At 46.8% G+C, this 24,509-nt stretch overlaps 1 protein-coding gene across 1 annotated transcript in view; it reads left to right on the forward strand.

Annotated features, from left to right (window-relative positions):
- Positions 1-20,819, forward strand: part of GPR180 (G protein-coupled receptor 180) — a 31,930-nt gene extending 11,111 nt beyond the window's left edge. The window contains exons 4-9 of the mRNA XM_015421016.1: positions 756-936; positions 2,837-2,886; positions 3,845-4,002; positions 7,751-7,942; positions 10,077-10,154; positions 19,576-20,819. Coding sequence (XP_015276502.1) covers positions 756-936; positions 2,837-2,886; positions 3,845-4,002; positions 7,751-7,942; positions 10,077-10,154; positions 19,576-19,734 — 818 coding nt within the window. The 3' untranslated portion in view covers positions 19,735-20,819. The remainder of the gene's footprint in view (positions 1-755; positions 937-2,836; positions 2,887-3,844; positions 4,003-7,750; positions 7,943-10,076; positions 10,155-19,575) is intronic.
- The last annotated feature ends 3,690 nt before the right edge of the window (positions 20,820-24,509 follow it).

Raw genomic sequence — 24,509 nt, forward strand, 5'->3', positions numbered from 1 at the left:
GCATGACTAAACACCAAGGCGCACGGAACGCTGTTACCTTCCCACTGAAGTGGTACCTCTTTATCTACTTGCAATTTCTTGCTTTCGAACTGCTAGGTTGGCAGGAGCTGGAACTAGAGACGGGAGCTCACTCCGTCTTGCGGCACCCGGGTCTCGAACTGCTGAACTACTGACCTTCCACAGCCTGCAGTTCAGCGTCTTAACCACTTGAGCCACCGCAGCTCCTCATATATATTATAGTACCCAGAAATTGAGTGCAAAAGACCTTGCACAGGTTGAAACACAAGTGGGGGTACTGTAAGTTTGACTCAGCACAACTGGCCACCGTGGTCTTTTGCTTGCCTTTCTACTAGCACAAGAGCTCTAGCGCAAGCAAAAGTTTTGCACTGGATCCGACCCTACGTTTACCTACTTGTGGCAAACAAATGAAGGCAGCTTTGCTGAAGGAGCGCAGTGATCCGTGATCACAGGCCAACCTGAATTCATCTAAATGGCTCGTCCTGTTCTCCCCCCGCAAGCGAAACAAGGGCTTGGGATGGATCATGTCAGCCCAAATGTTATAGCAGCATTTCATCACAGCCATGCTTCCGTTGAAAGCCAACACACCAGCAGAAGTTGCGTCTCTTTCTGTTTTGTTTCTCTAGTCGCGCATATAAAAATCCCGCTCGGGTTTTGCTGACCCAGTCCGTATCTCGCTCGCTCTCTTCGATAGTATTGAGTGTCGTGATTTGCTGAAAATCTTCTTCTCCCCGCAGGCCTGCATGAGTTCTTCTTCCTGCTGGTCCTGGCGTACTTTGTCGCCGCTTGCATCTATGCTCAGTCCCTGTGGCAAACGCTAAACAAAGGAGGACCGATGCACACGGTACTGAAGGTCCTCTCCACCGTGTTGCTGTTGCAGGCCGCCTCGGCTTTTGCTAACTACTTGCATTTTTCAAGGTAAGCCTTAAAGCCTCGGAGTCGAGAAACTCTGGCAAATGTATTTGTTTGTTTGTTTAATTCATGCGTTCCCCACCTTTCTCCCCAGTGGGGACCCAAAGTAGTTTACGTTGTTCTCCTCCCCCCCGTTTTATCCTCACAACAACCTTGTGAAGTAGGTTAGGCCGAAAGGGTGTGACTGGCCAAAGGTCACCCAGCGAGCTTACATGGCTCAACTGGGGATTCGAACCTGGGTCTCCCCATGTAAGCTTGCTGGGTGACCTTTGGCCTGGCTCAACTGGGGATTCGAACCTGGGTCTCCCAGATACTAGTCTGACACGCTAAACACTGCACTAGACTGGCTGTCTGAAATACGAAGTTTCCGTATTGAATCTGCCCAGTGGGCCACCTGGTCTCCCAGAAGTCAAGCAAAGGTCTTTCCCATAGTTAGCTATGCTAGGGATTGAACTGAGAAGCTTCTGCCTGTGACACATGTCCTGTACCAGTGAGCTGTGGGTTGTCTCCAGAAGGTATGGGATGCCGCTCCATCACGGTGTACGGGTGAGGTCAGCCTTTGATCCCACAGTCCCACATACACCGTTTCCACAGTTAAACCATTATACTACAACAGCAGAGGTGTGACTTAAGGAAACTGTACCCTTTACACGTCAGACAACTTTGACACATGCATGCACACACCAGCGCTGCTGGGTTTTTCCCTCGAGCAAATATGCATACACGTGTTTTTGAAGTTCCAACATGATCAGTTTTCCAGATGCGTGGGTTGTCTCCAGAAGGTATGGGATGCCGCTCCATCACGGTGTACGGGTGAGGTCAGCCTTTGATCCCACAGTCCCACATACACCGTTTCCACAGTTAAACCATTATACTACAACAGCAGAGGTGTGACTTAAGGAAACTGTACCCTTTACACGTCAGACAACTTTGACACACGCATGCACACACCAGCGCTGCTGTTTTTTTCCTCGAGCAAATATGCAGCAGATACATACACGTGTTTTTAAAGTTCCAACATGATCAGTTTTCCAGATGCCCCTAGAGATGTCTGTGCTTTCAGCGCTTGTTTTGAATTTGTGTGCCATCTCTATAGTGCTTCGGTTCCTCTCAGTTTCTTGTCATCTGCATTTAGGCCCAGAATGCCTGTCTGTGCTGCAGTCCCTTAAGCGTGCTGGTGAGAAATTGCACAGAAATAAGTGACAGAGTTTTGAATCTTGATAAGGGATTAGTTCATGAACTGCAGTGTTCTCTCCTGTTATATCTGCATATTGCTCTGTTATATCTGTATATTGCTATGTTGTATCTGTATATCGCTACGTCTGTTATAACTCTGTATTGCTATATCAATTACCAATTTAAAAAAAACTTGAAAAGGCCCTCTGCCCGTAATGGTGGAGGGAAATGGCCTTCATGGGAACTGGGGAAAGGAAAGTCGTGGCAGCGTGGGTGTGGGGTGGGACTGTGAAAATACGGATTTTACTGCTCACACAGCAGTCACTGTAGCTTTGCTGCCCTGTGTCCCAAAATATTGCAGCAAAGCAGGTTGGAGAAAGATCATAGAAAAGATTAGGGAAACAAAAGCACCATGATGCTGCAAGGAAGCCGGAGGGGGAAATGTTTTCCAGTACCCAGGCCAGCCCAAGGAACGCACACGTAAGTCACCTTTTGACTATCAAATCCTTAACATGGTCCAAACGATATCAGCTTGCTTTTGATCCGTCTAATTCTCAAATAGTTGCAGACTTAATGTACATTTATTTGTATAGTATATTGATACACATCTGTCTATTGAGAAATCTCCTTGGTTTGCGACTGAATAGCATAGTGGACAAAATAGTCTTACGTGGTTTCTTTAACAGAGCGATTTAAAGTGAAGGGTGCTTTTTTGGTTTGTTTTTGTTAGATATGCTAAAAACGGAGTGGGAGCACCTTTTATGGGAAGCCTAGCAGAGTGTAAGTATATTTTAGTGTTACTGTTGCTTTATTTGAAGTTATTATAAATATATAGACATTTAGAGGTGGGGGTTTGTGAGTCGCATATATCTGCGGTGGCTCAAGTGGTTAAGATGCTGAACTGCAGGCTGTGGAAGGTCAGTAGTTCAGCAGTTCGAGACCCGAGTGTGCGGCATGATGGAGTGAGCTCCCGTCTCTAGTCCCAGCTCCTGCCAACCTAGCAGTTCGAAAGCAAGAAATTGCAAGTAGATAAATAGGTACCACTTCAGTGGGAAGGTAACAGCATCCTGTGCGCCTTGGTCTTTAGTCATGCCGGCCACATGACCACGGAAACGTCTTCGGACAGCGCTGGCTCTTCGGCTTTGAAACGGAGATGAGCACCGCAACCCTAGAGTCGGATTCGACTGGCTTTCGAGCAAGGGAAACCTTTACCTTTACCTTTAATAATATAATAATAATAGAGCGCAGGTATAGTCTGTTTTTGCCCTGACCTGGATAGTCCAGGGTAGCCCAAATCTCATCAGACCTTGGAAGCTAAGCAGGGCCAGCCCTGGCCAGTATTTGGATGGGAGGCCACCAAAGAAATCCAGGGTTGCTCTGCAGAGGCAGGCAATGGCCAACCACCTCTGAAGGTCTCTTGCCTTGAAAACCCCACCAGGGGTCACCTTAAGTTGGGTGAGACTTGACAGCAAAAAAAAAAGGAAAAATAGTTTTTTGAAAGATGGCTTCTGGAAGCATACAGACCTGTACTGGACAGAGGGAGCACACGCAGTCCTAAGGGAAGAGGGTCTATGAAACAGCTCCGGGAGGGACTCTGATAGTCACTGTGTATCAATGATACTGCCTTCTCAGAATGTAAGCCTTCCATTAGTTATTTTGCACCGCTGTTTCGCTCGTGCCTGCAATTAGTACGATTCAATTACATTAACGCTCTTCTCTTCTCCCCCCCCCCACTTAGTGTGTGACATAATCTCTCAGATGCAGATGCTGTACCTACTGCTGAGTTTGTGCATGGGATGGACCATAGGCAGAATGAAGAAATCTCAGAGCAAACCTCTCCAGTGGGACTCCACTCCGACGTCCACGGCCATTGCAGCAGTAGTGGTTGCAGCGCAGGTCAGTCTGTTGTTGCGTTGTGTATCTCACTAAGTGGGAAAGTGCTAACCGGGAGGCTGAGCAAAATGAATGAATGGTGCCATAGCATTGAAGAGGAAGACTGGATGGAAGGCAGCAATATCTGCAGTCACTGATGATCCTGCTGTAGATGATGGGGAAAGCTTTAGACTTGCCATTCTAGGCCATCTGAGGATTTGTTCCTACTCCCTGAAACAGGTTCGAAGGACTCAGAGATGCATCTTCTGATTCTGAATCCTTTTCTTTGTTAAAAAAATGTATTATTATGTACTTAATTAAAATATAGGAGCTGCGGTGGCTCAAGTGGTTAAGACGCTGAACTGCAGGCTGTGGAAGGTCAGTAGTTCAGCAGTTCAAGACCCGAGTTGCCGCATGACGGAGTGAGCTTCCGTCTCTAGTTCCAGCTCCTGCCAACCTAGCAGTTCGACTGGCTTTCGAGCAAGGGAACCTTTACCTTTACTTTAATTAAAATATAAGACTCTAGATTAACAGATAACAAACAACAGTAACATAGATATATACATCTTGATCAGAGATTACAATATGTAAAACTTTATAAATATACAGTAGATATTCTTTTGGGAAAAATAATAATAGAAGGAGTACAATTTCAACACTGTTCTATATAATATATGAGACATATATATAATACACAAAAACAAGGTAATTAGGAGAAGGAGAAAGGATGGAGAAAAGCGGGAGTAGCTATTCTGAAATGTCAAGATGTCATCAGTTAAGTCAGTCCAGAAATTGCTTAATAATGGGTACCATTTCTCTATAAAATCTGTTTGATTTGTGCTATTTTTCTTTTTTTTAATTAGCTTTTATTGAAATTTTGTAATAGAGAAAAAAGAGAAAAAAGAAAAAGACAAGAAAAAATAATTCAACATATATGCCTTCTCAATACAAATTAGGGATAGTTTACAGTCCATGTTATCTAAATCACGTAGTATCCTCATGTCAATAATCTTATATTCATATTTATCCTTAATCCACACATAGAAAGGAGTCCAAGCATCAACAAAGTCTTTTTTGGATTTTTCTTTCAAGATCATAGTTAATTTGTCCATCTCTGCACATTCCATAATTTTCCAAATCCATTCTTTGTGCTATTTTTCAGTGGATTCTGCAGAACAGACACTAAACATAGCACCCTGAATTACACCCTTATGAGTCCATTGAAGTCAATGGTTAATATTTTCTGAGTTCGTAGTCACTGTAGTGTTGACAAGCTGGTCAGTGGGTGGGTCAAATATGGTCAATTGGCAGTCACTTCCAATATTTTTTCCAGGAAACCAGGAGAGCCATTTTCATTTCATTAGGAGTCATATTTTGGCTGATTCTCTCCGTAGCTCTTCCTTAGTCGGGGGCAATCCTAGCAGTGTAGCGAAGCTCCTCTCCTCCCATATCCACCAACCAGAATCGTCGGTGGCAAAAGTAATTCCCAGTCCCATTTTAAGAGCTGATGGGCATCGCTTTGCCATTGGAAAGCACTGTTTTATCAGTTCCCCAGATGAAATACACAGATGCCTTTGGAAACGGCTGACAAGTCGCAGCCGAGTTACAGTGAACCTGTGAGATTTTCAAGGCAAGAGACTTCCAGAGGTGGTTTTGCCGTGGCCCGATTCTGGTAGTCTCCCACCCAAGTGCTAACCAGGGCCGACCCGAGTTCTGAGTCATCCAGGTGAGGTCAGATGTACAGATACCGTACCTTAAAGGGCTGATGCAAAGATTATTGAGACGAAAGAGCCAATTTAGATGAAGCACTGCAAGTGCACGGGGAAAATGTTGTATACATTCATTATTTATCTTCAGCTATTATTATTATTAGGACTGGAACAGACAGCCACAGAATTAGGAGGGCTGAAATCTTTTTATAACGAATGGCCAGCGAGTGGCCGAAGCGGTTGATCTGACTCCCAGCAGCCCTGCCAAATGTCGCTCAATACATGGTGAACGTTCTTGCCCGTAGTTTCACCCATAGGGACAGAGCATTGTTTTCAAAAATGGTTAGATGGCCCAGTTGAAGGGTGCCTGTGTTGGGAGGGGGGTTTTTGTGCAGTGTTCCAGCTGACAGCTGCTCAGAGCCTGACCCTCTGTGGAAAACATGCCGACTCAATAGACCAGGGATGTCAAACATGCGGCCCGGGGGCCGGATCAGCCCCCCCCCCCCCCCCCCCCGGAGGGCTTCCGTCAGGCCCACAGTGGAACTGGCTGTCTTCTGCTTCTTCTTCCAGTTCTGCTGCTGCTGCTGCATCGTAGGTTTGCAGCTTACAGATACACACCTGAACAGCATACTCAAGATTGCAACAGCACAGACATTTTGATGCAATAATTCAGAGCAAGAGGTGTCAGTTATCAGACACTGCTAAATAAACAAAATATTGCAAGAGTGCTAATGTTTTAAGCATGTTTTTATTTTGAGCAAAAAAACCACCCCCTTTGTGTTTGTGTCCTTTATGAAGTTTATATCTCCGCTACCTGGCATTACCTTTTATGACACACATGGCCCAAGCCAGCAAGGTCTCATTTATGTCAGATCCGGCCCTCGTAACAAGTGAGTTCGACACCCCTGCCATAGACTATGACCTAGAGAGCAGAGTGGGCCTCAGGAGTGTCTGTTTGTCTAGTGCATTTTTTTATCCTGCCGTTCCTGGGAGCTCGGGGCGGCCTACGTGGTTGTCTCCTTCCCATGTTTTGTTTTGTTTTGCCATCAAGTCACAGCTGGCTCATGGCGACCCCCATTGGGGTTTTCAAGGCAAGAGAAGGTCAGAGGGTGCTTTGCCATGGCCTGCCTCCATGTCACAGCCCTGGTATTCCTTGGAGGTCTCCCATCTAAATACTAGCCAGCAGCGCTGACCCTGCTTCCGAGATCTGACAAGATCAGGCTAGCCTTGGCTATCCAAGTCAGGGCTCTTCCTATATTCCCCTGACCAAAAAATCCCCCCAAAAAACTGTGCCGTAGGTGAGGTTGAGGAGGAGTGAGTCGTTCAAGTTCACCCAGCAAGTCTTGTGGCAGAATGGGGATTTGAACTTGGGTATCCCGGATTCTAGTCCAAAACTAAACATTGCACCTCACTATTTGTGACAGTTGAACAGAGTTTGGGTCGAGGGGCACCTTTAAGACTGACAAAAGTTTTATTCTGGGCGTAAGCTTTTGTGTGCGTGCAGACCTCTTCAGACACATTGAAACAGTTCAGTGTGTCTGAAGAAGTGTCCGTGCACAAGAACGCTTATAGCCAAAATAAAATCTTTGTTGGTCTTCAAGGTGCCACTGGACTCACACTTCGTTCTGCTGCTTCAGACCAACATGGCTACCCCCCCCCCGAATCTATTGTGACAGGAGTTTGCCATGAGAGATAAAAAGCACCCAGCATCTCTCAGTCAGATACCTTGGAGAGTTATATATGAGAGTATTAAGGCAGTTCTGCAGGACGCAGCCCACCTACAGCAGTTAGTGAAGACCCCTGACAAATACCCAAGGAACAAAATATCCATTCCAAGATGGCTTCCCTGTATTTAAAGGAGACGGAGAGGGTTTTGTGCTTTCTCTCACACTTGGGTTTTTTCCCCCCACACACCCCTTTCAGGCCAACAGTGCGGGACCACCATATTATTTCACATATGCGTGCGTACATGTGTATAAATATACTGTCCAGAAACAAATGTACTTGATAAAGTTCCATTTGGGCATCATCTTTATTGTAAATGTATGTCTGTTGTTTCGCAGTGTTTCTTGTTAATCTGGGAGCAGTTTGAAGACACTAACCACCACAGCTATCACTCGCACCAGAGCGTAGCAGGCGGACTTCTCATTGGCTTGAGAATTTGCCTGGCTTTGTCACTAGGCTGTGGTCTTTACCAGATCATCCGAACAGAGAGAAGCACACTTAAAAGGGAGTTCTATATCACTTTTACAAAGGTATGTGTCTGAATGTGAGGATCTTGGTATCCACTGAGTTTTAGTATGAACTCTTGTGGAGGAATTCAGAGGGGGTGAGTACACACCGATCTCTGTGATGATTGGGTCGAAACTGTGCATATGACAGACCGCTAACTGGCTTCCAAGGATTTATCTTCATGGACATTTGTCGTTAGGTAGTTCAGGACACCTCCCACACACATGCAACTACTTGGTCTCACGAATAGCTCTACGGGCTCACCGTATGAGGCTTTCTCAAGATCATTTTTTAGGTCAGAGGTCCTTGAGCTTATTGAGCCTGTGTAGATCATTGAGAATGGGTAGTGGGCGCCACCACAAGATGGCTGCCATGGGAAGCAGGCCCAAGCAAAAGATGGCTGCCATGAGGGGAATTACAAAACGTTGAGAAGTTTCAAGCCAAGCTTCCTCCTGTTTACAAACAGATGTTCCCTGCAGACCCGAAGGTGATGTCTCCTGGGTTCTCCTAAGGAGCTCCCACTCTGAAGAGGCTGAGGAAAGCCAGAGTCGGAGCTTTACTTTCAAGAAGAGGTGTTTTTAGGAAAAAGCAAGAGGGCACCCAGAAACTTACCAGTGGCCACCACATTGCTCATCACTGTTTTAGGTTTTGAAATGTCAACCGCTGAACTAGAATTTAAGATGACAATGGGAAAGGCCTTTGTTCAGTGTGATCCTCCTTGTTACACAATGGCTACATTTCACTGCAGAATGGAAAATCATTTGCCTAATAGTTTGTGTCTAGATTTGCACTAAGGGAAGCTTTTACAGTGTTCAGGTTTTCAGATGATGTCCTTCACTACTTTAGGCCGGTGCTATCATAGCATCCCAAGTACTGTATTCAGTTTGTGGCAAAGGAACAATGGAAAATTCCACGCATTGTTAGTTTTTTGTTTTTGTTTTTTTAAATGTGCTAATAGATTCTTTGCCAGTGGTTAAAGGAGTGTCTCAACTGGACATACATGGTAGTCTTGTTCATTTATAGAAAGGTTTTGTCAGACCAACCAGTCCTGTATCTAATTAGAAGATATTACAAGATCCCAGATCTTCTAGGAGAAGCAATACCATGTGATCATAAAATTATGATTCATAATCTTTTAATGGCAGCTTAAAATGCTTATTGCTAATTGCTGTCAGAGAACCAAGAAATCTGAACACCTAATCGTAGATGAACGAGGTTTGGCAAATATTTAAACTTTCAGAATTGACAGAATTTGTATGTCTGAGAGACGGGAGTCCATTAAAGCCTGCCTTTCATAAATGCTGGCGGCCATTCATCAAAAATAGAGATGAAGTGTTAAATCGTATAACTATTCTGCATTTGGTAAGCTAATGTTAACTTTTGGTTATGTAAAAATGAACGTTACAGATGTGCGTGTGCGCGTGTGCATACGTCATACAGATTTTTTTCAAAACAAAAATAAAAGCAACGTAGAAATTCTGCAGCTTTCTGCAGCTTGAGTCTTATACTTTTGCTCACTTCCTCTGGCACTAGCCAGTGTTTTCCAAGGAGCCCCAGAGTTCTAGTGTGAGAGGAATGCACCCCCCGTCATGGAGAGCTGCCTCTACGGCACCCATAGAGAAGTGCTCACAGAGCAAAGGTACAGGATCCGAATTTGTATCCTCACCATTGATATTTTTAAGTTTTAGTTCAAGAAATTGGGATAAAAATCTGGATGAATGTTTAGTTACTTTGTTGTAAGATGGCATAACTATTTTACGCAGTGCTCTATTGTGGGGTTTTTACTTTTATCTATTTTAGCCCATTTTGCTGTGACAGTTTTTATCATCTAGCCAGCGGCAGCAGTTGCATTCTGAACTGAGCTCTGTGGAAACCTGGCGTATTGGGTTGGGTATATTCTCGTATGGTCCTACTAAATGAGTACTCTAACTCTGGGAGGACAATAAGAGATGAAAGTCTTCCCTCAGTGAGGCAGGTTTTACCCCAAGTCTTTGTAATTTCGTGTGACTTGATGTAGAACGCCTGTTGGCGAGTTACAGGATGCTGGGTTCTTAACTCATGGAATAAAAGTGTAAGCCAAGTACCAGTTAATGGTCAGATCCCTTTTTGGTAGTGACAGCTGAGAGCAGCTCATGGATACCAATTCTTCTTTTTCAGGGCTGCGTTCTGTGGTTTCTGTGTCACCCCTGTCTTGTATCCATATCTCTAATGTTTAGAGACTACCAGAGAGAGAAGGTGGGTACAGCTTAGCACAGAGGCTTTTTAAACCTGGATCTCAATTAAAGCAAGACTTTAATGCATGTTCGGTACTTATGAATGCGCTTCAAAATCTTTCTTGAGCTAACACCTCTCACCAATGCTGTAAGGAAAGTGTGTGGCTAAAGTGTTGTATTCTGTATCGTTCAGAACAGGGGAGAGGGGTTCGCGAAGGCCATATCCCAAAGACAAATCTGTTAGGCCGATTCTTTGAAATCTTTGTAAATGGTCAAGCGGAGCCAGGAAGCTGCTCAACAAGACTCCCAACTTTTTCCTTCGTAACTAACAGCTCACAGGGGTGGGTTTATGTGGCTTTCTCACTCCTTTACCAAGCTGGGAACTAGTGGGCACGCGCACGGAGCCTGCCTGCCACAGTCAGATAAAGCCCACTGCCGTTCTCAGGTGAGTGGCTGTGTCGCTCCGCAGCACTCTCGTGCTCCCTGTGGTGAGCGGACGGTGCACGACTACGATTGTGCAGAAAATTAGGAAGGACAGTATGCCCCCGCAAACACAAAGAAACACATTCACATTACTTTGCTTCCCAGGGCACCCGGAGAAAGTACGGTTTATTCCTTATAGCTGCATTAATTAGCAAATTACAGTTCCATTGATGGCTGCATAATTCCCCACCACCCAGTTCTTTTGGGAAGGAGACTTGGCACAGTGGGTTATTCTTCCTCCGTATGCAGGATATTGCAGAGCGGTTTCTTCCGCCAGTTCAGTGCTGTACCTGAATAATTGCAGGTCCCAAACTGTGCCGCTCTGAAACAGGGCTATTAAAGCCCCCCTTCCTCAGGGGCTCGTGCAGCACAACCGGAAGTCCTGAACTGCAGAGGGTAAAGAACAGCCAGAAGAACGCAGCAGGTGGGACAGAGCCATCGGGACATCTTGAGCTCCCGCTACAGTTTCTTGTTTGCAGAACCAAACTCGTAATGCTACTGGTAAATCTTTGATGATGAAGAAGAAGAGTTGGTTTTTATACCCCCCTTTTCTCTACCCTAAGGAGTCCCAAAGTGGATTGCAATCGTCTTCCCTTCCTCTCCCCACAGCAGACCCCCTGCGAGGTAGGTGGGGCTGAGAGAGTTCTGAGAGGAACTGTGACTGACCCAAGGCCACACCAGCAGCTGCATGTGGAGGAGTGGGGAATCAAACCCGGTTCTCCCAGATTAGAGTCAGCCACTCTTAACCCACTACACCACATTGGCATGGTGGAGATGCTGTCATAAGAACATAAGAGATGCCAATGTTGGATCAGGCCAAAGGCCCATCCAGTCCAACACTCTGTATCACACAGTGGCCAGAAATACCAGTGCCATCAGGAGGTCCACCAGTGGGGCCAGGACATTAGAAGCCCTCCCACTGTTGTCCCCCCCCCCGAAGCACCAAGATGACAGAGCATCACTTGCCCCAGAGCCCCAATCTATACCTTGTGGCTAATAGCCACTGATGGACCTCTGCTCCATATGCTTATCTAACTCCCTCTTGAAGCCGTCCATGCTTGTAGCCGCCACCACTTCCTGTGGCAGTGAATTCCAAGTGTTAATCACTCTTTGGGTGAAGAAGTACTTCCTTTTATCTGTTCGAAGCAGGGCCACTCTGATAGCCTCTCTGCCTTGTGCTGGGAGCTCCCGGTGACTTTGTCCTTATCGGTCAGGCTTCTCCTTACCCAGACCTCTTTACTTGGAACGGTTGTGCGGAACAAGGTCCAGATGGGAGCCCTGGTGGAGCAGAGCCAGTGGCCGTGGCCGCATCAGCGCTGGGACTAGGATCAGGTCCTCGTGTTTGTTCAAGAGGGATAGCGCCAAGATTCTTGCGCTCAGCGCGGGGTGGCCTTCTGGCATAGACGTGAGAGTGCTGCCCATGTGGCCCTCGGTGAGACGGGTTGCGTCCTCTCTTTTGATGAGCCAGTCCCTAAGTTTGGAATGAAAGTGAGGAGTGCCACCATCTTTGATCTACACGTGAAGAGGCGCCAGTGTATTTTTTTTATTACTGTCGAGTTAAGGGAGGCAGAAGGCTGTTCAGATGTACGTGAGTTGTAACCTCGAAGAGGACTGGCAGCTGGCCTTCCTGCAGGAAAAAGAGAGACTCCCAACTTTAAGCCACCTACGTTCCAGTCTCCATTCACAGAAGACCAAGGGGCCTTGCATTGTTTATTTTTATTATTTTTTTAGCATGGTCCAGAAGAAGCTAAGAGTGGCGGGTTCTGTTCTGGAGAGTCAGGTTGGATTCCCTGCGCCTCCTCCAGATGAAGCTTGCTGGGTGACCTGGGGCCAGTCACAACTCACCATTCTCTCAGAGCTCTCTCAGCCTCACCTGCCTCCAGTGCTCCCTCTAAGCTGTGGGAGTCTTGTGAGCAAAAATTCATCTTTGTGAGCGACTGGCATTAAAGTTGTGAGCGAGCGATTTGGCTACTGCATAAAATTAGCTTGCCCTGGAGCCGTCCTTCCTGAACTAAGACAAAAATGTGTGAGCCAGAGGCTAAAAAACTGTGAGCTAAGCTCACACTAAGTCAGCTTAGAGGGAATACTGCCTGCCTCCCAAGTTGCCTGTTGTGGGGAGAGGAAGTGAAGGCGATGGTAAGCTGCTTTGAGACTCCTTAGGGTAGAGAAATGCAGGGTATTAAAAGTTACTCTTCTTTGTTGGCACACCAGCCCTCAATGAATTGCAAGCTGCAAAAGCTCCACTCTAAATAAACCATACTTAACATTCTGGCAGAAGGTTCTTACTCATTCGATGGCACAGCTTTGCTCCGTTTCAGGTTTTAGAGCATGTCTCTAACTGTATGTTGCAGAGAACTATCCATTCAGGAGGCCCCCCGTTACAAGCAATCATGTGCCGCTCATTATTTTTTGTGTGTAGCACAGTGTTGAAAAGTTTCATGTCTAAAAAATGCTTCAGAACTTTTTGTGTACCCACGTTAACTATATTAGTGGGGGCTGCGGGTTGGATGCTGTGGACTCGTTCCACTAACAGGAGCATCTTCCTTTTTTTTAAATAATGAATTTTATTCTACAGAAAATGTTAAAAGCAACATATCCCCGATATCCCAGGCAAGGTGGGGAAGGAGACACAAAACTAGCAAAACAACTGTGTGCTATATTTCCCACAACGTATTCATAAAGGAGACTTCATTTAAAGTGTGATATATGTATTATATGAAGTCAGTGTGCCCATACAGTCCATCATAGGAAAATACAGAGGCCTATAAGTGAATATACAGAATTATATATCGAAAATCCAACACTTTTCCCAGGTAATTTTTCAGTGTTTCAGACCTGTAACATTTCAGTGTTTTGGTCCTGTAACATTGTAGTAACCTATAAGGGTGCTGCTGTTTAGAGCTAGGGAGACCTTGCCCAACATTGAAATACAAGAAAAGTTCCTTGTAAGGAACTGAAAGGGGGATTCTTAGCAGTGGTTCTTTGTTCCTGAGGAAGGACCAGAGATCTGAAACACTGAAAAATTACCTGGGAAAAGTGTTGGACTTTCTATATATAATTCTGTATATTTACTCTTTGGCCTCTGTATTTTCCTATGATGGATTGTATGGGCACGTTGACTTCATATAATAGATATATTACACTTTAAATGAAGTCTACTGTTATGTCCGCTGACCGCCAAGTGCAGTACCGCGGATTCAAGGGCCGTCTGGACTTGATTGTGGTAGAGGGTGACCTGGTCAGCCTGCTGGGTCGCGCCTGGTTCAAGCCCCTGGGAATCTCAATCGAGGGAGTACAGCTATGCGCAGCCCACAATTTCCGAGGAATATGCCGGGAATTCCCTGCCATTTTCGATAACTCTCTGGGCCATTATACGGGCCCCCCGATGTCCCTGCATCAAGACCCCAAGGTGGCCCCCGTCCAAATGCATGCCAAGACGGTTCCGTTGTCGGTCAAGCCAAAAATCGACGCGGAACTGGACTGCCTAGTAGCTCAGAGGTTATTCCAACAACCGATGGACTCTCTTCTCAAAGAGATACCCGGCATCACCCCATTCTTTGATGATATGATGATCACCGCCGCCACGCTGGCTGAATTCACAGACCGCCTCCGCACCGTTTTCAGGACGCCGGACTTAAAGTGAAACAAGAAAAGCGCCAACTGGGGGTGCCATCTGTGGACTTTCTAGGCTTCACGGTGACGCGGACAGCCTGCACCCGACCCGTGACAAAGTTAAGGTGATCGTGGAGGCCCCGCCACCAAAATCTAAAATTGAACTGCAGGCATTTCTGGGAATTTTCAATTTCTACCACTCCTTCCTTCCCCACAAGGCGGCGGTCGCTGAGCCCCTTTACCGCTTGTTAGATAAGCAGGCCCCTTGGGTGTGGGATGATGTGATGATCGCCGCCGCCACGCTGGCTGAATTCACAGATTACCTCCGCGCCATTTTCAGGACGCCGGATTTAAAGTGAAACAAGAAAAGTGCCAGCTGGGGGTGCTATCTGTGGACTTTCTAGGCTTCACGGTGGACCGGACAGCCTGCACCCGACCCGTGACAAAGTTAAGGTGATCGTGGAGGCCCCGCCACCAAAATCTAAAATTGAACTGCAGGCATTTCTGGGAATTTTCAATTTCTACCACTCCTTCCTTCCCCACAAGGCGGCGGTCGCTGAGCCCCTTTACCGCTTGTTAGATAAGCAGGCCCCTTGGGTGTGGGAGCCCCGACAGGCCGCTGCATTTCGGAATGTAAAAGAATTGTTGATCTCCAACTTGGTCCTGGCCCATTTCAATGAGGTACTGCCGGTGGTTTTGGCTTGTGATGCTTCCCCTTACGGCGTCGGAGCAGTGCTGGCACATCGTCTCCTGGACGGGCGGAAGGTCCCGATCGCGTATTACTTGCACACTCTGTCTGCGGCGGAGCGGAACTACGCGCGATCGTGGAGGCCCTCCCACCAAAATCTAAAACTGAACTGCAGGCGTTTCTGGGAATTCTCAATTTCTACCACTCCTTCCTTCCCCACAAGGCAGCGGTCGCTGAGCCCCTTCATCGCTTGTTAGATAAGCAGGCCCCTTGGGTGTGGGGGCCCCGACAGGCCGCTGCGTTTCAGAATGTAAAAGAATTGTCTATCTCCAACTCGGTCATGGCCCATTTCGACGAGGTACTGCTGGTGGTTTTGGCTTGTGATGCTTTCCCTTACGGCATCAGAGCAGTGCTGGCACATCGTCTCCTCGACGGGCGGGAGGTCCCGGTTGTGTATTACTTGCGCACTCTGTCTGCAGTGGAGCGGAACTACGCCCAGATAGATCACAAGGGACTTATGACCTGCAACACTGACCGGGGAAGGCTATGGGCCACGCCGACGCCCTTAGCCGACTGCCCCTGCCAGATGTGGTTGTGGATCCGGCCCCCACGCATCTCGTCCTCCAGCTGGACGGGCTTCCAGACGCTCCACTGCAGGCTGCAGACGTTGCCCACCAATCAGCTCGGGACCCCGTTATTTCCCGGGTTGCCATTGCCACAGACCACCGTCCACAAAGGCCACCATCCGTGCCCTCCAAAAGATCTTCGCCACCCATGGGTTGCCAGACACCATCGTCTCGGACAACAGGATGGCGTTTACTTTGGAGGAATTCCAACAGTTTCTCCACAACAACTTGATCAGACACATCAGGTCAGCGCTGTTCCACCCCGCTACAAACGGCCAAGTGGAACGCATGGGCCATACGGCAAAGGAAGCTTTAAGCCGCCTGACAGAGGGGGACTGGGAATTTCGCATCGCCCATTTCCTCCTTGCGCAACAAAAACGCCAAACCCCGTAAGCGGTCGCTGCCCAGCTGAATTCCTCATGGGTCAGAGACCAACAATCCACCTGGACCGCCTGCACCCAGATCGGGCTCCCAAGCCACGGAACTCCTCCAAGCAGCGGGAAGCGCCTCATGGCTTCTTCCCAGAGGACCCAATCTTCGCCCGAAATGGATCGCCAGCCGCATCATCCGTCCCACAGGCACCGTCATGTATGACATTACGACGGAATGTGGGCAGGTCCTTCGAAGACACATAGACCAACTCCGACAGCGCATGCTCCCAGAGCACCCAAGCACGCAGGTTCCTGAGCAGTGGGCCAACCCAGAGGTGAGCACCCAAAATGCCCCAGCGCAGGACCTCCCCACTGAAGAGCATCAGAACCTTACCCCCCGTCCCCACGGCAGCTACCGAGGAGGGCCCGACAGCCGACTCTTCTGCGCCAGAGGTGGCTGCACCACCATCATGTCCCAGCACAACGGAGGGGGCCCCGGAGGTTCCAGTACCGGCTCTCCGACGGTCCACTAGAGAATGGTGGGCCCCGTCATACTTAAAGGACTATGTGACCTAGGTTAGGTCTGAACTATGGGGGGAGGGATGTTATGTCCGCTGATCGCCACCAGGGGCCAGTGAATACTCCTGAGCTTGACTCTGTAGAAACAATAGGGACTAGGCTCCTAGTCTCTCCACCTGGGAACCAATAGGACCGTGGCGGAAGATTTGAACCCACCAACAGGACCTAGGGCGTGTCCCCAGGTGTGTATATAGTTGACCAGGCTGCCAGTAGTTGTTGTCTTTGTTGTGTACGAGTAAACCATGCTGATCACTGCATCCGTCTCTGTGGTTTCTTCATGCGTCTAACCCACTACACTTCATCTCCTTTGTGCATATGTTGCGGGAAACACAACACATTTTGCTATTTTTGCTCCGTATTTTGCTAGTTTTGTGCCACTTTTTACTGTGTGCTGTACCTTTGTTGTTGTAAGGTGGGCAAGGTGCCAGGAAAGGCACCTGTGAACCAGAGGATGGTGCCACCATTAGCAGAACAAAGGGCACTTTCACACACACTAAATAACGCAGGTTCAATGCACTTTGCAGCTGGATTTTATTGTGTGAAATGGCAAAATCCACTTGCAAACAGTCACTGGAGTGGATTGGAGCTGCATTATTTAGCATTTGTGAAAGCGGCCAAACCCACAGGATCTAACCCTGTTTTTGCTGAAGCCTTCCATTATGCCAAGCCTCTGCAGTTACATCCATCATTGATACTGCATTAATAAAGGGTATGACATGAAACCTGGTCTGCACGCCACATCCTCATTACTTATCGCTTGAAGACTTGCAACTGCCTGCATGGGCTTTTCCCGTTGTACAGCTTCCCCCCACCCCACCCCGACTGTGTGAGTTACTAACTTGGGGGTGAAATGTGGTGGGGGAAAGGCACGTCTGCATTGTAATGTAGAACCCACCCCTGCCAAAGAAACCGAGAAAGAGAAGGCATCTCAAAGTTTGAAGCAGCAAACGGAAGCTTTTGCTTTTGTGTGCTGTAACACAAAGGCTTTAGACATCTGTTGGCATTTCTTTATTGTATTGTCCATTGGCACCTGAGTGTGACGGCCTGTTTGGGACTTTGAGTCTCCTGTGATATAAATGCTTAATCATTCTGCCCTGCACGTTATCAAAGTACAAGTGCTTGGAGCATTTTTATCCCCGGGGGGGGGGGGGGGGCTGTACTGATAAACTACAAATCTTAATTCCTCCCCCCCCCCATAGATACACAAAGACTGGCTATAATAGACTCTTATACATGGAGTACTTTTTCCTCGCGGTGATTCTTGTAGGGGTTTGTTTTTTTGGGGGGTGGGGATAACGTTGATACTGAGAAACATAGTTCAGCATGTCCAGAAATACAACTTTCCTAAAATGAGATTCCCCCCCCCCCGACAATGTTTGACTTGGTGCACCATTCTAACAGCCCGTTTTCATGGGAATGCCATTTCAGAAATAATACCTAAGGAGGGGGGGCATGGCATGAAGGGACTCCAGTGTGGTGATAAGTGCATAGGCATAGTGTCAGTAGGGTATAGAGCAGTGATGGCGAACCTTTTAGAGACCGAGTGCCCAAACTGCGCCCCTAAACCCACTTATTTATCACAAAAGTGCCAACACGGCAATTTAACCTGAATACTGACATTGTACTTTAGGAAAAAACAACTCATACATTAACTTAAGATGATCCAAACAAAGTAAGGAAAGCAATTCCAAATGCTTTCATTTACTTAAAATTATTTGGCAGAGAATTCAACACTTTAATGATGGTCTGGGCCTGGCTGGGGCGATGGCACACGTACCCACAGAGAGGGCTCTGAGTGCCGCCTCCGGCACCCGTGCCATAGGTTTGCCACCACTGGTATAGAGGTTCCCTTGCACTACCAAGGTTAGAGTGAATGATCAGTTGCACACCCCCCCCCCCCCGGCCATAATGTGTCAGCTTTTTTTTTACCCGTTGGGAGCAGGGCGGGGCCACGCCCAGCAGGCAGATCAGGCAGAGATCAATGGATTTCCCAAATCAATCCAGAAACCAAAGGACCTCTGTTACTCTGTTTCTGCCTCTAGCCTCGTTTCCACAAACTGCATCCAAACCCCTCCCCAAACTTCGAAGTGGTCTTTCATTGCTAGGGGCGTGGACACCGCCAGCTCTTCCTCCTAAGAGGAGTGACGCATTCTACTGGTTTTGTTGTTTTTGAGCCACAACACAGAAGAAAGCTTTTTGATGTACCACCAGCCCAAGCGGTCGCCCTGAGCCCATGGTTGATCTGAGAGTGTCTGGATCCAAAGGAATGTTTGAACCTTAAAAGGTTACAATTCTGAAGCAATTTTTAATGCTGTAATATACAATGACACATTACAGGCACATTGAATGGACATCCTCACACACCCTGCGATAACACTTGTGGCAATGCAAGCTGGGTTTCTGGACTTACACTTGGGTATTCCGGAACCCCTCCCTGGCCCATAGCTACAGTGGGGCTATTGGGGCTCAGCCCCCTTCCTTAAAGTCCCCCTGCTTCTTCCCAAAAGCATTTGAGAAGAAGAGAGGGTGGCGCGTGCCCCTCTCCCTCCCTCCTGCAAGATTTAGCTGATCAGCTGGAGGGCCCTTTAAATCTTGCAGGAGGGGAGGGAGAGGGGTGTATGCCACCCCCTTCATTATGGCAAATTAGAGAGAGAGAGAAAGGATTTATACCCCACCCTTCACTACCCAAAGGAGTCTCAGAGCGGCTTACAAACTCCTTTCCCTTCCCCTCCCCACAACGGACACCCTGTGAGGTAGGTGGGGCTGAGAGAGCTCTGACAGAAGCTGCTCTTTTTTGAGAACAGCTCTTATCAGAACTATGGCTTGCCCAAGGCCATCCAGTAGCTGCAAGCAGAAGCGTGGGGAATCAAACCCAGTTCTCCCAGATTAGAGTCCGTGTTCACTACACCAGACTGGCTCTCAAATAATGGCAGGGGGGAAAAAATTGCCCCACAAGGCACAAAATCCTGATTACGGGCCTGACCTCCTCCTGACTATATCTAGTAAACTCCATATGTGTTGTACAGTACATATGTTGCTCTTTCTGCAAATAAGTCGTTTTTGTTCCCTACTTGTGTCTTTTAGATAATTACCATTGGTGTTATCCTCTGCCAGTTGTTCTCCATGGTCCTCCTGTACCGGCTTTTCGTTTCCCACAGTCTGTACTGGGAAGTGTCTTCGCTCTCATCAGTGACATTGCCACTCACTGTAGCATCTGGACATAAAAGTCGACACCACTTCTGAGACACAATCTGGGGAAGGTTTATTGGCAAAGGTGCAATACAAGACTTGGAAACGGCGCAGCTCTTTTCAGCAGTCAATCCTGGAGAAACCAGATGTTCAAACTAAGCATTTTGTTGTTGTTGGATTGGAAGGAGTAGAGATAAGAGATGAGTTTTATAAAAACGAGTGACTAGCGAATAGGTTGTCTTTTGCTATCTTGGATGAGAACGACGAAGAAGCAACGACGACAGAGGAGCAAAGCAAGCCCTCAGCCACCATTATTTTTCACTCCAAAACTGCCTCATTTTTAAAAAATCTGAGCGAGATCCATATCTCGGTCCTCACAAAGCTTAAACGTAGAACAAGTTTTGTAATGAATATGTCGGTGTAAGGTTGGTTTTTTAATTTCTGTTTGGAAAAAAGTGCAATTTATGCCTAGGTTTAAAAGAACTTGAAAACTATTAGCACCCAGGAAATCGACGTAAAAATGTTTACAGCAAACAACAGCTCTTGTTGTGTGTGTGTGTGTGTGTACTTTTAAAAAGTACATTGAGATTTGGATGTAGTTTTAACTATCAGTTTGCTCTCCTGCTGCTGCCTTTGCATTCCACGTATTTGCTAAATGTTAAAAGAGCATATGGGCGATGGGAGAACGAGGCTGGATTTTTATTTTTATTTTAAAAGGCAACATTAGGGTTGTGAAAACAGCAGGCTTGCCTCTCCTAAAGTGAAGGAAGCAAATGGAATGTGCGATGCGGTACTAGAATTTTAATCCCGATATAATTCATTACTCTTACATTGAGGATTCAGTCGTAATTAAGCCATATACACAGATTAAATTAACAGAAGCATTTCAAATAAACGTTAGTTTCAGTCATCAACTACCCATGAATTCCTGCCCAAGGATACTTAATCAGGATTAAATTTTCTATGAATAATTGAGAAACAAAATACTCACTGGATTTGTTATAATCCATGTTGGCATAGGGTTCTAAGTAGTTGCCATCTACCACTCGTCGTAATAGAACCGTGCTTTCAAATGATGCCTAACGCTCATATGGCTGTTGTAAATGTGTAGTTTATTGAAGTGCCTATTTATTGACCAAGATGAAAATTGCATGGACTCTTTTTTTTGCTATATAAAATGAGCATTCCTGTTAATTGACTGTTCCTTGTATTTCAGTGCTCCCCCCCCCCCATTTTTAAAAGCAAAACTTGGCATGCTAGGGGAACTATGAAGCTAGATTTTTGTTTCTAAAATATACTTTGTTCACAGTCAATCACAGTTGCAGGCTCCAGCCGATGCCTACGCTGGTTTTTTTGTGTACCCTCACAGGAAACAGGCGTGAAAGCAGATTGATTCATGCTTATTTGCTCTTCCCGGTTGCTCCAAGGCAGCGCTTGCTCACACCGTGTTGATCCAATTGCCAGAAGAAAGGAGGAGAAGGAGGACATACAAGAGCTAGTGGTACCTACTTAGCCTAAACTCCCACTTCCCCTCTTTGCACCAGGACCAGCACCAGTTGCTATAAATGTCTACTCAAAGCACTTGCTCTGGAAGAAACCCGGCAAGAGAGCCAGAGGCGGCAATCCTGAAACTGTACAAGCTGGAACGTAATTTTAGGAATGCAGTTTTTACAGTCTGGTCTTCAAAGCATTGCCCCACTAAAATTTACTAAGCTTCTATTTACTTACGGAACACTTTTGAGAATCACCCCCTGGATTTCATTTCGTTTTATAGGTTCCACAGACGCCTGCGTTTGACTAGGGCAAATGGCACGACATGACAGATGTGCTCGTTGCGTAATCTTGCTGGTTACTCTTTGTAATTCGGGACGAAGACTGGCAGGTTGGAGCTGGAAAGACAAGATCGTATTATTTCCCACAATCAGCAAAAAACGATTGCAAAATTCATTTTTGCAAGTCTCTGTCGAGCACCACAAAGTGTTGTTAAAGGTCCGGTTGTCTTTGCTCGTTTCAGAACAGACAGCGCCTTTTGGTAAAAACGTGTAATCATATAGAATACCTAAATGTTTGGGGTTTATTTATTTATTTTCTTTCATTTATATTCCACCCTTCCCGCCAGCGGGCTCAGGGCAGGTTACAAGGCCCCATAAAAATCGTGGCAATAACAATATCAAGTTCAGGCAATATAGAAATTCAGAAAGTTAAAATTTAGTACCAGAAAACCAGAGTGAAAGTTGCCTCGGTGGCGACGCTCGGATGGAACCTTCTGAGCGGTGTTAAATGTGGGTTTCCTGTTCTGTGAACCGTATTTGTGTGACAAGATAGCAACTGGGCCACATGGGAATAGCTTGTATTGGAAAAACTGCATTTGTTCAGAAGAGCTGCACAGGAGCACGCAGCTGATTTGTAAGGTTTACCTGTGCTTTGAATTTTCTGTGATGAGGATTTCATGCTGTACCAGTAGCATTTGAAACAGAGAGACCATGTGGGAGGGGCAGGTGACTTTGGGCGCTTTCGCACACACTTAATAACACTTTCAATCTGCTGTCAATGCACTTTGCAACTGGATTTTAGTAAGGTTTACCTGTGCTTTGAATTTTCTGTGATGAGGATTTCATGCTGTACCAGTAGAATTTGAAACAGAGAGACCATGTGGGATGGGCAGGTGACTTTGGGCGCTTTCGCACACACTTAATAACTCTTTCAATCTGCTGTCGATGCACTTTGCAACTGGATTTTAGTGTGTGAAATGGCAAAATCCACTTGCAAACGGTCGCTGAAGTGGATTGAAACTGCATTATTTAACATGGGTGCCAGTACCATACTTACCCAGCAGTTGTACCTTCTCCCTGTTTCACGTAGCTTCACTGTTTTAAGTGTTAGCAATATCAGGATGGGACCCTACCGACACATCAGCCATGTAACACGATTTATCATGTTGTATTTTTACCAGATAATACTTTATACTGATTGAGAGCCTATATTTTAGCAGAATAATACATGGCTTGTTATGGCATGACTCTTGAGTCTAGTGAAAATGGGTATTGAGACTCATTCACTGGTTCTAGAGTGTAGCCTCATGGAAGGGCCTGGCTGTGGGGCAGCAGAAGACTTCAGCCCCAATGTATGACCCAACTTTGCTGTTGGTGGGGGGATAGGGTATGTGGCAACAGTAGATGCTTGGCAGGTTTCACAGCCACACTTTGCTGGTCCCAGAGCCCAAGGCATGCAACTGTGCATCCATTGTTCCCAGTAGTAAAAGGGTTTTAAACTAATCTTACCAGCAATGAGGTGCAGCTTTCACATCATGTACCGAATTCTGAACCACACCATAGAGAATACGACCAACAGGTCCACAAAATGGTTCTGGGGACAGATAAGAGAGATTTCTCCGCAAACCTGAGGGAAGAAAAATCTGAAATCTGAAAAACAATACAAAAAAATTGGGGGGGGGGATAAAATCTCCCCCAAATATTAGAAACAATGACTGGAGCTTTAAGAAAAGAATGTCCGTTGAGCTTTCAGTGATTGTTTTGGAAGTTGCTAGGCAACTATAACAATATTGCTAAGACTTCTAAACTTGGAATTCTGTACAGCAAAGCCCAGCAGAGTGGGGAAAGAACCCTTGGAGGCCAAAACAAAACAGCTTTGGGAAAGGTCCACTCCTCCTCCCCTGTCATGTCTCTTAATGGAGGAAGACTCACTGAGGACTGGCCTAACGGGAGCCATTGGAAACTCAGTCCTGAGGCAACTCAGTCCAGCATCGATGGGCAGCACCACGCAACTAGCCCAGACTTTTCCCAGAGAGGCTGTTGGGAGAAGGGACACTGAAGGAAGGGGAAAGGCTAAAGGAAGGTTGGCTGGTGGTTGGGAAGGATAGAAGGAAGCATGAAAACGGGAGAGGCTATGGGGGCTGCCAGGGAAGGGGAAGAGGCAATAGTTGGGGGATGAGGTGTCCCCCGCAAGTCCTAGCAGGTCCTCTGATCGTTGTATCCCAGACCCCAAACAGAGCTACCCATATTAGCTTATGCCTTAGTAAATACAATATTCAGGGTTGGAACCGTCTCCTCTTGAGTAGGAGTACCGTAAGAGAAACCGTCTCAGGAGAAAAGCTGAACGATGAGTAGATAAGTCCTGGCACCAGTGCAAGGGGGCACCCCGTGGAAGCCAGCACGCCAGCCGGTTTCGCGGGAAGTACTCCCCGCTGAACATCAGAGGGGAGGTTGCACAATCTGCCAGGAGGTGAATATGCAGAATCCTGTTCCCCGTTTGAACGGTATCCAAATGGGCCTTTTTGGCTGCAAAGAGCAGCCTTGGAGGCCTGTGAAAACATGCAACAAATTAACGTAATAATCAGAACGGGGTCGGCAGGAAGGCTGTAGCCAGACACTCTGCGCAGGACCAATCCATACCGTTTATTTAATTCTGGCCAGTTGTCACATATTTAGATCCAAGAGTCATACGTAGTCTTGTTAGGTTAGTAAAGCTCTCCCCACCCGTGAGTATTGCGGGTCTCCTTTCTTGTAGGTACTAAGTACTGCAATGCAGGCCTGTCTCGTATTGTTTGGTCCTAGTCCAGTCCTTTAAAATTACAGCATGTTCGTCATATTTGAACACATGAAGCAGCCTTATACTGAATTAGACCAAAGTCAGATACCAGGAATGGAACCTAAGGTGCAAATGCTCTACCACCGATCCACAATCCTTCCCCACAATAGTTTCACATGAAGGAGTCTTACTCTGAGCCAGAGCATTAGTATACCAAGGGCAGTGCCTGATTTACGCATAAGCTAAACGAGCTACAGTTTAGGGCCTTGCAATCTGCTGGG

This window comes from Gekko japonicus, unplaced genomic scaffold (genome assembly GCF_001447785.1).
Source record: "Gekko japonicus isolate JY-2015 unplaced genomic scaffold, Gekko_japonicus_V1.1 scaffold3890, whole genome shotgun sequence".
Classification (NCBI taxonomy): Eukaryota; Metazoa; Chordata; class Lepidosauria; order Squamata; family Gekkonidae; genus Gekko; species Gekko japonicus.